Source organism: Mauremys reevesii, linkage group 18, assembly GCF_016161935.1.
Source record: "Mauremys reevesii isolate NIE-2019 linkage group 18, ASM1616193v1, whole genome shotgun sequence".
NCBI classification, from domain to species: Eukaryota; Metazoa; Chordata; order Testudines; family Geoemydidae; genus Mauremys; species Mauremys reevesii.
In genome coordinates, this window is record NC_052640.1 from 3,819,109 (window position 1) to 3,834,369 (window position 15,261).

Consider the following 15,261-nt stretch of genomic DNA (forward strand, 5'->3'; position numbering starts at 1 on the left):
GTGCAGACATTCCAGCCTTGTTGAGAACGGTGTGGAAGAACTCCTTTAGTGCAGCCACTTCAGACTATCAGAAGTCATGTGGCACTTCAGTGCCAGGAAGCACATTATGCTGCATGCACCTCTGTGGATCAGCAAGGAAAGCAAAGTGATGCACCCAGGTGCTTGAGTTATGGCTGAAAACCCACTGGCACCCAGAGACAGTTACTTCTCATGGAGAAAAGACAGACATACCTACTGCCATCTTTCAACTTTAAATTAAGTTGAAGTGTTGCTTAACATGCTGGCATCATTGCCTGTGAAACAGCTTCTAAGAGAGACTCCTACCTTTCACTATATAGGGTTAATTTGCTGCCTGGTGCCCATGAGACATTTGGGCTGAAGGAGGAAAAGTTCCCTTCACTCTGGCTTGTCAGTCAGTCTTCCTGCTCTTCTCTACCCAAATGCTAGCAAGAGGGTGGAAGAAACTCCCTAGTGTGAGGCAGGATTTATCCACCAGTCTCTAGAGACTTGATAGTGCCTTAAAGACATGGTTATGCCAATGGAACCATGAGGTTTCTTGCTTTCTCAGGGAAAGCAGGTAAAGTTTGCTTATTTCTTCCTAACCACCAAAGTCACAAACTCTGCCTGGGACCTGAAAGTCCAGCTGTGTTTGTAGGCTCACACATTGCCACCATAGAGGAAGATTCTGCAGTCGAGTCTGATGAACAATTCTGTTGCTGCAGAAGCCAGAAGAAAATCTAGCTCTCCCTCCATTGCCAGGCTGGTTCTGCAGGGCTAACAGGAGGAAGCAAGAGTAAGAATGTGTAACTAAGGTGAATAGGCAGGACTCAGGATACACAGAGTGGAGATCTATTGAGTAAGACGCAGCATAGTCATTTATCCGACCCCAACACTAATGCACAGACAACGAGAAGAAGTGATTGGTCCTGTTTTCCAAATGAACAGAGCAGTGTGAAAAGCATTAGTGTCAGATGTAACTTAGAATTCTAGTTCTTAAATCAGGCCTTACCACTGTTAGGTGTCCATTTTTGGCTTTATAGATCTGAGGCTCCTGCCCAGTTGTGAAAGCTATCATCCCTGCTTTCCCGGAACTGATGTGAAACTGGAGGCTGCAAGTACACAAATGTATATTACTTGTTACGTGCTTTCCTTACAATAGCTTTGCTCTAAGATCCTCTTTGGTTCTGTTCCCCAGGCAGATCTCATTAAGTTAAAGTTCAAAACCCCTCAGACAGATAAATTCTCTGAACAATTGCACATGTGCAACCAAGCCAGAACAGCAGTTTGATTACTAGAACACCCTAACTAATGAAGGAAAGAAAAAAATAAGCATGCTAAGTTAGGGAGCCTGGCTGGACTGAACAAACCTAAATGCTGTATTACAGTAACCGAATCAGAAGTAAGATAAAGAGCAGGAAAACGTATCTTTTGCAGTCCATTGGTTTCAGTCTAGGATTGATATACATCACCTCCCTGTCTCCTGAAAGCCCACAAGGCCTAAATACATACTGAGCTAGTAGCATTAGTCAGATGTTATCTGGAAGAAACTGCCTCTGCTCAGTGTTTAGTGTCTCCAGAACCTGCTCCTGTCTAGTTGAGAGCGACATTTTTCTGGAGTGATCTGGCTGGCATATTGTCTAGCCATTGGGTCAGCACAGCTCAGTTTAAAGAAAACCCAACCATTAAGCTGCTGGCAGTTTAAGGCTCCTCCATGATCTTGTCTTTGCAGTATGTTCGATCAAAATGAACAGGGTATCACCCAGATGACTACACGACAGTCAAACAACTCAGACTTGTTCCCATGGCAGGAAACTGTTTGAAAAATATTGCATTTTTAAAAAGTTATGAAATTAAAACTCTCTTTTATAAGTAAAACTGACACAGCTGATTATCCAGCTACACAGACATCATTCACACTAGCACTAATACACTATAGTCCACTTGTAAATAGTGCTGCATCTGTTCAACCTGCTTCACCTACATTAACTAAGCCTGCAAAGAAGTCACTACCACAGCTACTGCTGGGGAAATGTTCTGTGAAACAATTACCTGAAAACTAGCTCCAAGCTCCGGATTACTCTCCTAATGAGTTTAAGGGACAAATCCTGCCCTTTGATGATGTAAGCACATTGCATTGTTAGGTAGGTGTGGACTGCTAGGTCAAAAGATTTTTGGCTGACTAAATGGGAGAGCTCAGTGCCACATAATCCCTTCATAAGATGTAGCTTGAATGGCAACATAAGTGCTTACCTTCCCTGAACAACTTGGACAGCGTTCTGCTTATTGGCCAGCATGCAGAGCTTTGTGACGGTCTCAAAGATGTGCTCACACTGAAGGATCACGTCTCCCTGAAAGCAGAAATGGGGACAAAATAATTCAACATTCTTAGGCACAAGGGCAAAGAGCTTTTCATCTCAGACCAGCAGTGAAACTAGACAACATTTTGTAAACATAGGGAAATACTTTCACAATGGCCTAGCAGTGGCATCAGAGAAATGTCTGACACTTTTTAATGATAGGTAACAGTTTATGGTATTTTTTTCCCCCTCTCAAACCAGTGATCCTGTATAAGGAAGTTTGTGAAAAGCTGCCCCTAGTGCATTTGGTATTTATAGCAAGTTGGTTGTTTCATGTGAAGACGTTCCACATTTGCCTGGCTCACTAGGAGCTTTCTGAGAGTTTACCTTCTGTTTGTTGTCCTCAGGAACGTGGATGACCAAGAGCCCATCATTCAGATTGCTGGTAGAAACACCTTAAAAAAAGAACCCAAAAAACCACAATCGTCATCCTGGGTGAAGGTTGGTGGTTTATTTACAATATCAGGGCCCCCAAGCTGTGGCTTGTGTGGAGAAAAGGATAGTACACTGAATTTTCAAGTATGAGGAAAACCTTCTCTCCCACTTACCAGATCCCAGAAACCTTTGCTCGAACAGCAGCTGAGAAATAAGCATCAATGCCAATTCCTGGACATTATTTTTACATTGCTTCCTATTTGTTTTTCCTATTTTAATTCCTAACATACTGAAACAGCTAATTTTGAAAATATTCTGTATTATCTAGCCATAATCAAGGATTTTTTTTTGTGTGTAACCCCATCACCTCCAACAAATTCCACTATCTTGCCAGAATGGGGTATTAAAAAAAGCACACACTTTGAATGTGCAGCCATGCCTTTCCAAATTATGCCGGTTTCATGGCCATATGCATAAACTGCACTTTAGTGATGTCTGGAAACTTATTTCCTCTGAAGAATCTAGTACGCTAATCCCTTTTGCCTCATGTACTGTTTGCTGTAATTAACAGATATAGTTCCCCAACCTCGAATAAAAATTTGCATGCAGTACAGATACAGACTGCTACTCTACTATAGAAATTAGTGGTTTTATAAATAGAAAGGATTTGTGCAATTAGTGGAGTGACCTGACATTTGTTCCTCAGATGAGGTCTGGTTTTGAGGTCATTTAATAAGATTCCTCTCCAAGAGATGCTTGTTAGTTACAGTAATGGAGAATCAAGGGTGTTCTCTCAAACAAGAGTAGTGATATATAGTTACTACCCCCCGAGTAATTCAGCCCAGAACTGAATGAACCCTTTAGACAATAGTAAGACTTAAAGGGAAAATCCCTGTAGAGTACGGTTGTTTAGAAAAGTGTCTAGTTTCTGATACTCAGGCACATGGTCACACTGCATTAGCTGATGAATTGTGGTCATCCTTCAGCGAGTCAGCAGGAAACAAGTGAAGCAATAACCCTCTGTGCTTGAGAGCATCTTTTTACAAACCACCAAGAAGTGTAAAGGATTTAATCATTAAGTTAAATAGCAGGTGAGGGAGTTGGAAACCTAGAGGGGAGGAGGAATTAGCAAGGGGGTAAGACCTCTTTCTCTTCACATTCTGCCCCTTTGCCAAGGCCTTGATGACCTCTGCAAGAGAAGAACTAGCACTGACTTACATGTTACCTTTCAGAGTCGCATAGTCTATTTTCTGTTTGATCTTGGCCATTTCCACCACATAAGCTGCTGACTGGGTCAGAACAAGTTGCCGTTCTCGTGCTTTAAACCCATTCCTGTCGTATTTTACAACTGGCGTCCCATACTGAAACGACATGTGAATGTTAGCAGCTCCCAGCGAGGTTAGGCTCCAATTGGAGACAACTCAGGAAGCAGGCAACATTGGCCTGAAATTCTGGGAACTATAGCATAAGACAAGATTTAGGGTGTTATTGCCTTCTCCTGCTTAGAATACTCTGGAAATAGATAGAACTGGTTTCATTAAGCTATGAAATTGGGGGTGGGAGGTTTTGCTGTGAGTGGGGGCAGATCATGAGATTTGGGAAACAGTTTATTCTGTACCTTTTGTATGGCCCTCCAGCTTTATGGGATAACATAATGGGCACTATATGCATCTGCAGTTTAACTGTCAGTTACGTGCTGGCAGAGGCAAAACAATAATGGGGCATTAAGTTGTTGGGCTTCCATCATTCAGCCATCCTAGAAAAGGAAAGCAGCACTGAATTCCCTGTCAACCACTCACTCCATCTACAGGATTCTCAAAACAGAATCAATCTGAGCCTGAAGATGCTGTTAATGTGTTAGGTCAATAAGCCCCGTAAGAACTCCCCACACGCATGAGCAGATCAATTAACTATTCCCCCACCACAAAGGCTTAAAAAGAACCTCTACACTATAAATAAATTTTGTGTTTCTTCAGCTTCCTAGGTACATACTTACTCAAAAGCAGCACAAGGATGGTCTTTAAAGTTAAACTCACATAACCCAGAGATGGGTCTGGCCAGCGTGAAAATATTTGGCTACACTGGTTATTTGATTGCATGTACCATCCTTTAGAATTGGCTGTGACACTGTTTTGAAGTCACAAGGTTAACGTTGGCACGTTTACAAGTCTTGGCAGTGACCTGGTTAAGAGGGAGGAGGACGACAGTGAGATGTTGCTGATAAGATGTTCAATCACAGATGTCTCCTCCTTACCTTGACCTTCTCACCACGAATTAGTTGCAGTACTTTGGGGTTTACGTCTTTCTCACCTAAGAAGCAAACCAGAAACACGTACCACACAGTATGTAAGTGTATGCAGTGCCACCGTGTCCATCAGAATTGATCCAGCCTCTGCATTCGCTATTTTAATCTCATTAAGCTTCATCCACATGCGAACTCTGAACGTTCCATGATTTTATGGCCTCACTTAGAGGGACTCCTGAAACTGTTGCTGCGAAATATTTGTCCCAAAATGTTAAGATTCATTTACTGAGTAAGGACATTTTATATTGATCTGTCTCTTGCCCCATTGATCTCATAGGGGTACATCCTCAGCTTGGATAGGACTAGCTCCCATTGATACTTCTCCAGTCCAGCTCTCCTTTCTCTAGAGAGAGCTAGGTGAGGCTCCTCAGAAAGCATCCCATTAATAAGCAAAACCTTCATCTCCCAACGCAACCGAAACACACTAAATCTGTGTGTATTTGAAAGGTCTCCTCTAACCGATTGTCTTTAGGTGTCAGTCCATAATAAGCCACAGGACACTGGAATCCAGAGCTCAGTCAGCAAAAAACACTTCCTACAGGACTTAACTGGATAGTCCTCACTCAGGCAAAGCTTCCGCAGACCTCAGGATCTGTTGCTCAGTATATTAAATGGGACTACATTGAGTAAGGCGCACAGGAGTGAAGTTGTTTGTTGTATACTCACTTAGCCTGGTGTCTGCAAAGGGCTGGCTTATGCTCCGCAGGTAGCCATCCTTCTTCCCTCTGAAAATGGCACTCGCTACTACTTTTTGCTGCAACTATTAAAAAGAAAAAACAAAAACAATCTTTTTATATTCCCAGGAGAGTTTCCCACTAGCCAGATTAGTGCCTGAGTGAAGGGTGTCACTCTTAGAGCAGGGTTCCTGCGATTTGTGCATTAGCTGTAAAGCTGCATTTCTCCCACTATGTTTAGTTTATTCCTGTGCTGCTACTGCAAGGATTTAGTAAACAACCAGCCTGACAGGTTTTTTTTTTTTTATATAAACACTGTTCATCTGAAAAGCGATGGGAAACAGTCCCATTCATATTACACAGGTCTCCGCTCAGGCAATGGGGAAGAATAGTACTGTGTATTTAAAATACCCCACAATAGAAGGTCAGGGCCATCACCCTCAAAGAAAAGCATGAATATTTGTTTTCCTGTGGTAAAGGGGAGAAGGAATCATTGGTTGGGCTAGCATAAAATGTAAAGTTAATTACCTTTTATAGCTTTTGCTTTGTACCACTCACTAAAGAAAAGGACACTTATCTGATGGAATGTCTTACCACATCCCTTCATGAACACACACAGACTCCATATATTACCTGGGCCTTCTTCTCAGCTGTAATCCCTTGACAATATTGTCGCACTAGGTTCCTCATGCAGATTTTCTTCAGCATCTCAGCGGTCTGCAGAAAATAATAGAATGTATTTCCAATGTAAACATGCACCAGGTGTCCAGACATAACTGGTGTGGAGCTGAACTGGCAGCATGGTCTGAATTTGTGAAATTTAGTCTCAGCTTGGACACCAATTCCATGTCTGACTTTGGTACAAGTCAACCTGTCCCTCAGGTTCCCTCCCTCTTCCCCACCCAATAAAATGGTTTACTCTAGGGAGAGATGGTTCATGTTTGTGCAGTGCTTTGAAAATGCTGTACATTAGGTGAATGCAGAGTAGTATTTCTGAAGCTGAAGTGATCCAAGATGTTTATCGAGGAAATGGGAGTTTCATATAAGAACAGACGCTGTTTCTATAAAAATGACAGTTCAGAATCTCAGACACATGGTTCAAGAATCTGATATAGTCTGACAACCTTGTACCAAGGGTTAGAAGAAGGCCAATAAAAATGTGAACAACTGTTCTAAATTTAGTATTCTCTTGGGGATGATCTGAACTGTTCATCCAATTCTTACACCAAGCAAGGCCATACCTCTCAGCCTGCCAAGCCCCAGCTGTGAGATAATGTGTGACAGAGATTCAAGAGGACACACAAATTATTCATGCTGCAAGTTTAAAATGCTGTGGGGTTAGTTCTATTGCAACATGGGGTTGCCAACAGTCCCTTATTTTTTCCAATCTCTCTACAACAAGCAGGGGTGGCTCTAGCTTTTTTGCCACCCCACGCACAGCAGTCAGGCAGCCTTTGGCGGCTTGCCTGTGGGAGGTCCGCTGGTCCTGCAGCTTCGGTGTACCCACCGCCGAATTGCTGCCAAATCCACGGGACTGGAGACCTCCCGCAGGCAAACCGCCGAACGCAGCCTCACTGCTGCCCTTACAGGGACCGGCAGGGCACCCGCCGTGGCTTGCCACCCCAGGCACGTGCTTGGAGCGCTGGTGCCTGGAGCCGCCGCTGACAACAAGATCAGAGTTGCTGAGTGCTGCAAAAAAGAAATACCCCTGGCAAATGTAATGCTTAGTATTAATAATATCAGGAGGAGGTAGATGCGGGTCCTAAGAAGAGTCCCTTATTTTTGTAATACATCGTTGGAAACCCTAAGTAACTGATCTCAGTGTAATGAGCGTGCATTTCTGAGGTGAACAATTTTCAACAATAAAATTAGGGCAACATTGGAAGTGAAGTGAGCAGCTTCTCTCTGGACACTTGAGTGCAGTTCGCTGCAGGCTGAGCGCAGAGCTGGAGGGAGTCACTTCACTGTGTTAGAAGGGAAGTTTATACAAACAAGCAGTGCCTTGAAACTGTATCACTATATCACAAACCCCGTCCTCACCTCTTCCAAGATAGCAGGAGGCTTGAGCCAGTTCTTGTCCAAGACGTTTTTGGGAACATGGTCTCGGAGCTTCGTGAGATAGGTGTACTGCACAAAGTTTATAAACTCATCGTTTTCTGGGCAAAGAGGATTTTTTCGATTGATGAAGCCTTTTATAAACCTACAGGAAAGATCCTAATCAGAACTCTTGCTTACAAATGGAATTCAGAAAGTAACGGGAGCGGAAGGCAAGTCAGGTTAGAAAATTCATGCCAACAACTGCTTAGTACAATTCATAGAAAGCACTGCAACCAACCAATCTCCTTAGCAGAGAACCTCAGATTTACAATATGCTAAACACTAAAAGACTAGTCCACTCGACACCCAAACTCCATTTTATGGAAGCCATTAATTTTTAACGCACCAATAAATTGTGCTTGCAAGTTTAAGAGAAGATCAGATCTATGACCTTCTGCTCTTAGATTCCAAAGCACTATTTTAAAAAGTCAGGCAAGAGTCAGGTTTAAAGACATGGAGAGTGAGCAACTTCTAGAGATTTGGTTTGAGGATCACCCATGAAGTCTGGACACTCATTCAAAACACAAGAATCTACCTGGCTTGTGAAAGTGGACCACAAAGTTCATGAGAAGGGGCTTGAGATTTCTGGTCAAGCCAGAAATAACCATTTGAAGATGGTCGAGGTAAGAGCAACATTTGCAAAGGAGTAAGGAGTGGCAGATAAGAAACGGGCATGAAGTAGGTATTTGCCATAGGCACCTACGGGCTGGACAAGAGTAGACTTATATTTGCTAGGTACCACTCTGGGATCACCCCACCTGCGCCCCAGTACCCATTCTCTCCTCCCCCCACACACCTTTCACCTTCCCACGGTGGAACCTACCTTTTGATGGTCTCAACAGCCCACATTCTTCTCTTGGCCTCTTTGCGTGCCAGCGCCCCTCTCCAGCAGGCCTCAAGCTTAATAGCTGCAAGAGTCAGCCACACTGAAAGGTTACACTTAGAAATATTTATAGTCCCTTTGCTGTCAAATCCTGCTAATCCCCTGCTGATTTGGAAGTCAGGAAGAGTTTCCTTAGTAAAGGGCACGAATGCTTCAGGCCTCTCCTAGAGGACCATACATCTCCCTGGATCCAGCACTGTGTGTTACAGTGGCTCTGTTGACAGGGATGTGGGGATATTGGGGTCCTAAACTTCAGAGCAACACCAGGCCCAATGTCCTCAATGACAATAAGGCCAGCAGGGTGCTTGATGTATGCAGTTAAACACATGTTTAGACCTGCTCTTATTGTTAGTGTCCTTTGAGAGTACAGCTGTCCTTGTAACACACTTGGATAGAAACAGGACAAGCCAGCGAGGTCGTTGGAACAGAGCGACTAGCAAACCAAGGAAAATCTTCTCTCCTGGAGCATTCAGACATTCCCAGTGCTGTAGCATCCAGTTATGTTCCATCCCTAGAGCAGAGGGTACTACGCTTACACAGCATTGATCACCTCTATAGTACTGGGATGGGACGCACACATGCGCGGTAGGAAACAGGGTCACACAAGCTAGTGGAGTAATGAAGAAACTGGCTGACTATCTTGAATGCTGCTGCCAGCCATGGTTATTTGGCAGCTAAAGACAAGTCACACATCCCTAGATAGGGTGAGTATAGTGCAGATGCAGTTGCTTGCAGGGAAGTGGTATCCTCGACCTGCAGACTTACAAACTCATGTTGGAAAACTCAGCACTAAGGAATGATCAAACTTACCTGCTTCCTTCTGTTTCTTGTATTCTCTCTTCCCTAAGCAGCCTTTGTATCTGGCCTGTATTCTCGTAACTGAAAATAAAACACATTTCTTGGTACTATGGAGTCGCAGCAGTTTGAGATGGCCTTCCAATTTCACAAGGAAAAGGCATCCAATTCAATCAGCCTTAAAATATCCTGTGATAGGGTCAGCTCTAAGAAGGAATGGGTGGGGAGTTTATGTGAGGACAATCAAAGCATGCAGGTTCTGCATGGGGCACAATGTCATTGGCAAAAAGAAGAACACAAGAATAGCCATATCGGAAGAAGTGGGGTCCACCTACTCCATTAACCTGTCTCCAACAGCAGCTAGTACCAGATGTCTCAGGCAGGTGCGAGAAACCCTGTAACTGCCAATTAAGAGATCACCTACCTAGAAGGGAACTTGTTTCTTGCCCTCAGGCAGACAGTGCTTGGCACAGAAGGATGCCTCCCCAGCATCTCCATGGGGTGCAACTCCTCCAGGAGAGGGGGTGAAGCATCCACAGGTGCTCTGAGTGAATTCCACAGGGCTGATGTAACAGAACTGTAATGTGAATTTTTGTTCTGACCCTGCACAGTCTGCTTATTTCTATTCCTCTTCAGCAATCTCTTCAACCCCCACAGGGCCCTGCAGACTACGAATCTCACCTCACATCTTGGACTATAGCTTCAGATGCACCAATAACTGGCTATTCCTAACTACGCAGGCTTGGTCTGCTCTTTGTTTGGTCCATCTCCGAATGCTTTGTTATACGCCACTGCATTTCTACGCCATTGCCGTGCATGGTAAGCTCCTTTACATGACTGGTTCTTGTAGGTGGCACTATTCAGAAGTGTTAGTGTGTGCTCGTGAACAGTTGCATTTCAGTGCCGGCAAAGCAATTCCCATTATGCATTTAAGATCTTCCTGGATGAACAGTCCACGTAAATGACATTAGACTGGGTTCTTTTTAATACGTGTATTAGAACACTGCACTAATCATGGCAAATCTTTGTTATGTGGCATTCTCCAGAAGTTGGAAGCAGTAAGCCATGTTTAAGCAGCAGAGGTTTCCCAGCACATGCATTTTAGCATCTACATTTACACAGACAGTTAACCCAGCTGTTATGCTGCATCCACAGAAGCTAAAGAGGTGCCCAACTAGCAATTTGTGTGTGCAAACTCAGTATTGCATGTGCAATCATGGTACCTGCATACACAAATACCAAAGACCTCAAGCCTCCCTAGAATCAGTCAGACCTGAAATCCTTACCCCGTTCCTGTAACTTCCATCTCCTGAAAGCCCGATAATTGCTTCCAGTGATGATGTGTTTCTGGCATCTATTATTTTTCTCACAAACAAATGAAGAATGCTCATAAAGGACATACATTTTTCTTTTCAGTATTCAGATGAAAAAGGTTATTAGGCTCTGCATGATAAAAAGGCAATTGGAACTGTACCTAGCAGGTGTTTGCTGTATTCAAATGCATCTTCTGTGGCAAACAGAGTCCTCGGGAAACGAATGAATATTTTCGTTCTAAGAGAGAACACAGCCTATTAGTCAAGATCCTCCATTGCAACAGTTTTAACCAGGTCAGGATACTGCTGCTTTTATCTGGTGTAACACACTGTGGCAAGAGAAAAGAGCATTTACCTTCCTAGTTTGTATTCTTCAGGTTTGTACCCAATGTGCTTTATGAGCCTCTCCACACCATCAGCTGCTGGTCCATGCCAATGAGGCCAAGTAGCCGGGCACAGGGACTTGTATCTAGAAAGATCAGTGATGGAGCACATCAACAAGACTAGACTTCATTTGAAAGAAAGAGCAAAGAGGTCAACAAGTAGATTAAAGTGGATGCAGATGATTACAGCAGATGAAGATTAGATATGTTCAGCACAACAGCAGTGCCTAAGACAGCTTCTTTCTTGCACTGATTCCGCCTTAAATTCTGTAAATCCAAGATATTGAGCTAAAGTTTTTAGGCCTAGTCACTTAAATCCATACTGAGGGTCCCCAGAACAGTAGCCTAATTCTGAGGTGCTGAGCACAGCAGCATCTGAAAGCCCTTACACACAGAAAATGACCAGCAATCTGCTGACACTTGGGCATCCCTGCACACAGGAGACCTGAGCTTTGATGTGACATTGGACTCCAAGGCAGAGGGATCCTTTTGTATCTTAAGAAACCTGACCTCACTGAGCCTTCACATTGTTAGGAGTGGCAACCTTTCGAGGGAACTCTGTTTACCTTTGCAAGAAGAGTTCATACTTTCGCCGGTATGCAAAGCCAGCTCGCCTCACCCGCAAGTGCTCCATCAACCCCAAGTACTTCACCTGGTGTCTTATCAGGACGTCATCGAACTTTTCTGTAGTGAATGGATTACAGAGTGAACAGGAATCACTTGTAAGTTCTCTCAGTGGCATCACTCACTCACTATTCCATATACCAGGATAGGCAGCACTTCAGCGGAGCATACCATGGCAGGCTGGTGAAGTGTGATCACAGCATGGTAAGTCCACTGAGTGTCTTCTGAACAAGTCAGTATGTGTTTTACAGCCCCCATTACTATTTACTCTGAGCGGCTCGCAATCTTCACTGTAGTTCTGCTCACAACCCCCGTGTGAGAGGCTGTGACTCCCCCACTTCGCAGATTGTGAGCTGAAGCAGAGGGGCCAAGGGTAAAATTTTCATCGGTGCTTAAGTCACACTTTCAAAGGTGATTTGGAGTAAAATTTTTAAATGCACCTAAGTGAGCTCTCCAAGTCTGTGGAGAATGAACGAAGTGAACCCTGCCCTTGGCTACCACCCTAACCACTGAACAATCCTCTCCCTGATCCTTGCACACTGGCACCAGCCTGGCCCTCTGTGCTCCCGCCTCAGCTGCAAGTCTTGGTTCTGGGCCCCACTACCATTGCTACCCACCTTTCATTCAGCTGCATGCACTTGGCAGCCCATGCTCCGTGGTAGGCTAGTGACACGCTTCTCAGGGTACCCAGGACCGGGAATCACCTTGTTACCCCCTCATCCCACCTCCAGCAATAAGGGGACTTGCTTGGGCTTACCTGGGTGTCAGCTCCCTGATACTACCACCCAAACCATCTCCTCAGGCCCCCTTTAACCCTGCAGGTTAATAGGTGCACCCCACTCCTTGAGCCCCTTTGAAGCATTCCCCAGTAATATTCAGCTCCTTGTCAACTGAGCACTCACAGATCTACCAGGTTTGCCATCCCCAAGGGGACAGTGCACAGACCAACCCATAGGATCAAATTCAGGGTCAGCTCCTGGTAGAATACCACAGCACCGAGTTATATTAATAGGGAAAACAGCTGTAAGTTTGTCAACACCAAATTAAGATTTAAGAGACAATGAATAAGGAGAACAGAAACAGCAAGGTGACGTACAAAACAAAATCAGCTGATGCTCTAGAAAGCATGTTAAGACAGGAGGTTTGTCTCCGAGGAAGCCTGTCTATCTCAGACGTCCCTTACAGTGCCTCTAGCCACAGTAGGTAGAGATCCTGTTTTCATGAATGGAAATCGCACTGCCTGATTACTTCCTCAGGTGCAAAAGAATCTACTCCTTATATTCCCCAGAGTTCACTGTCTGCCCCCAGAGACAGGTCAACCCGCTGTAGCTCATTCTCCAGTGTGCGCCTTTCTGGCTGACTCAGGATGTAAATAGGGCTTCCATTATGTTGCCTTACAATGCTTAAATCTACATTTTGACAGATGCCCATCTTACCTCCTGCCTTCTTTGATTGGAACCAACTTTAAAAACGTATTTTTGGTACATATACACAACTCCTTAAATATTGTCTGTACACACATTTCACATTGATATTAATAACCAGCATGACCCTGGCTTTCATTTAAGCCCTCACAGGATATTCTTTATGCATAAAGACCATGAAAGCAGTGTGCTAGGTGTAAGGCGTTTGTCAGGAACTGCTGTTACAGAGAAGTCGACCCTTTGGCAGCTGGCACCAATGGGCCTGTGTGTCAACTAGTCATTAGACCAGGGCTTGAAACAAGGACACACAGGTGAACATGGAGGTGGTGGATGGGCCCTGGCTGGTACAGGCAAGGTCTTAGTCTGGTAAACTGGTACAGCTGCCCAAAGAATTTGGGAAGCACCAGATGTGCTATTACTTCAAGTGAAGGTGCTTCAGCAGGGAGTGCTGGCTTTTTGAAACATTAAGTGGATAGTGAATGGTCTTCCCCTCACACAACTTCAAGAATATTTGCTTTCTCTTGCCATGTAAGAGTTTCACGCTGTAGCTCTTTGCACTTCGATAGTGCTTTTCCAAAGTGCCTAAATGTTAATTAAGCCTCACTATACTAGTGTGAGATAAGCATGTCCATTTTGTAGGTCAGGAAGCAGGCACACAAAGTGACTTAGCTCAAAGCTAAGTCATGGAGAGTGGGACCAAGAAAAGAAGCAGAAATCATGACTCCCATTGCCCCCATCACCACACCACCTCCCCTCCAAAAGCTAGAGCCTGACTCCAGGTCTCCCGCTCTAACCAGTGGCACCCCGCTCCTGCTCGCTTCTGGTTAGAAATTAGGCAGATTGATAAATGTACCATATCAAGGCATTAAGCAGACCAGGAAGCAGCCATGGCCTGAAAACCTTGAGGAGAATGGGTCTATTCTGAGAAGTGAAGTATACAGGTAATGGGGTTTTCTGCTAGTAAGAAGCAGAAAATGTTCTCCAGCATTCCCTGTCACCAGGAAAGAGGATTCTTGCAGTATGCTGGGGGTACTTTAGCCATGTTTGAAGATTAGCCTACCAAGTGCTGGCTGCATAGGGGTGACTGCCCGGCAGCCCGCGTGGCACGCCTTGATGAATTCTAAGGGCTGGGCTGTCTAGCAGAAGAAAAAGCACAGACTAAGTAGCAGCTCCTATGTGATATAGGAAGTATGCGTAGCTGGGTAGTGAATAAGCAGCACTAAAGTTCAGCAGCCAGAACCAGGGGGACCCACTTTCATTGACGTTTGGCCTTTCATTGTGAAGTGTTCCACGTCTGCTCCCTTACTGCATCTGGCAGCGCCCAGGTGTTGGACTCGGTGGGGTTTTTAAGGAGTTACACCATACACCACCAATACCACGATAACAAGGGCATCCCTTACCAGGCTCTTTGCCCTCGTTGGGTTTAATACACCGGATGTAAGACGGCTCCTTGGACATCAGGATTTCTATTAGGCTAGCCAGGCTGTTTTTGAACTGGGTTGCAACCTGTACAAACAATGAAGCTCTCTGTTAATGATACAGCGAAGACAGTGCAGTTACTGAAGTCAACAGTAGAGCCCTTCTCCAGTCCTTGAGTTGTAGGTTGAATTAAAACACGTGTTTCCAAAATCCTTCAGTGAGGTGGGAACACATTTGAATACACCTCTACCCTGATATAACACGAATTCAGCTATAACGCGGTAAAGCAGCGCTCCGGGGGGGGTGGGGGGGGCTGCACACTTCAGCGGATCAAAGCAAGTTCGATATAACACGGTTTCTCCTATAACGCAGTAAGATTGTTTGGCTCCCAAGGACAGCGTTATATCGGGGTAGAGGTGCATGAGAATTCTGGAGGGTTTTCCTTAAACCAACCACCCTTGGAATCTGCCAAGCAGAGACATGTGTCAGGCAACCCTCAGGAATTGGACAATCTTTATTTACCATGGAAAGCACCCAGGACAGTTTCGGGTGCTGAATAAACCACAAGTGCCACTGAGGAGATGCATCACACTCCTTACTGAGATCTAAGCA

The 15,261-nt window shown here is 44.6% G+C and overlaps 1 protein-coding gene across 5 annotated transcripts in view; it reads right to left on the reverse strand.

Moving 5' to 3' along the window:
- The window catches only part of MYO1H (myosin IH), a 57,803-nt gene that overhangs the window by 351 nt on the left and 42,191 nt on the right, over positions 1–15,261 (reverse strand). For 4 of the 5 annotated variants that reach the window (XM_039505198.1, XM_039505194.1, XM_039505196.1 and 1 more), the window contains 14 exons: positions 14,631–14,736; positions 11,749–11,866; positions 11,155–11,268; positions 10,961–11,037; positions 9,502–9,570; positions 8,632–8,716; positions 7,752–7,911; positions 6,345–6,428; positions 5,704–5,797; positions 4,987–5,042; positions 3,958–4,093; positions 2,685–2,752; positions 2,251–2,348; positions 1,010–1,109 (listed from right to left, as the gene is read on the reverse strand). In XM_039505198.1, the coding sequence (XP_039361132.1) occupies positions 1,010–1,109; positions 2,251–2,348; positions 2,685–2,752; positions 3,958–4,093; positions 4,987–5,042; positions 5,704–5,797; positions 6,345–6,428; positions 7,752–7,911; positions 8,632–8,716; positions 9,502–9,570; positions 10,961–11,037; positions 11,155–11,268; positions 11,749–11,866; positions 14,631–14,736 (1,365 nt within the window). Of the gene's footprint in view, positions 1–1,009; positions 1,110–2,250; positions 2,349–2,684; positions 2,753–3,950; positions 4,094–4,986; positions 5,043–5,703; positions 5,798–6,344; positions 6,429–7,751; positions 7,912–8,631; positions 8,717–9,501; positions 9,571–10,960; positions 11,038–11,154; positions 11,269–11,748; positions 11,867–14,630; positions 14,737–15,261 lie in introns of those variants that run through there. The other variant, XM_039505197.1, reaches the window with a different exon arrangement.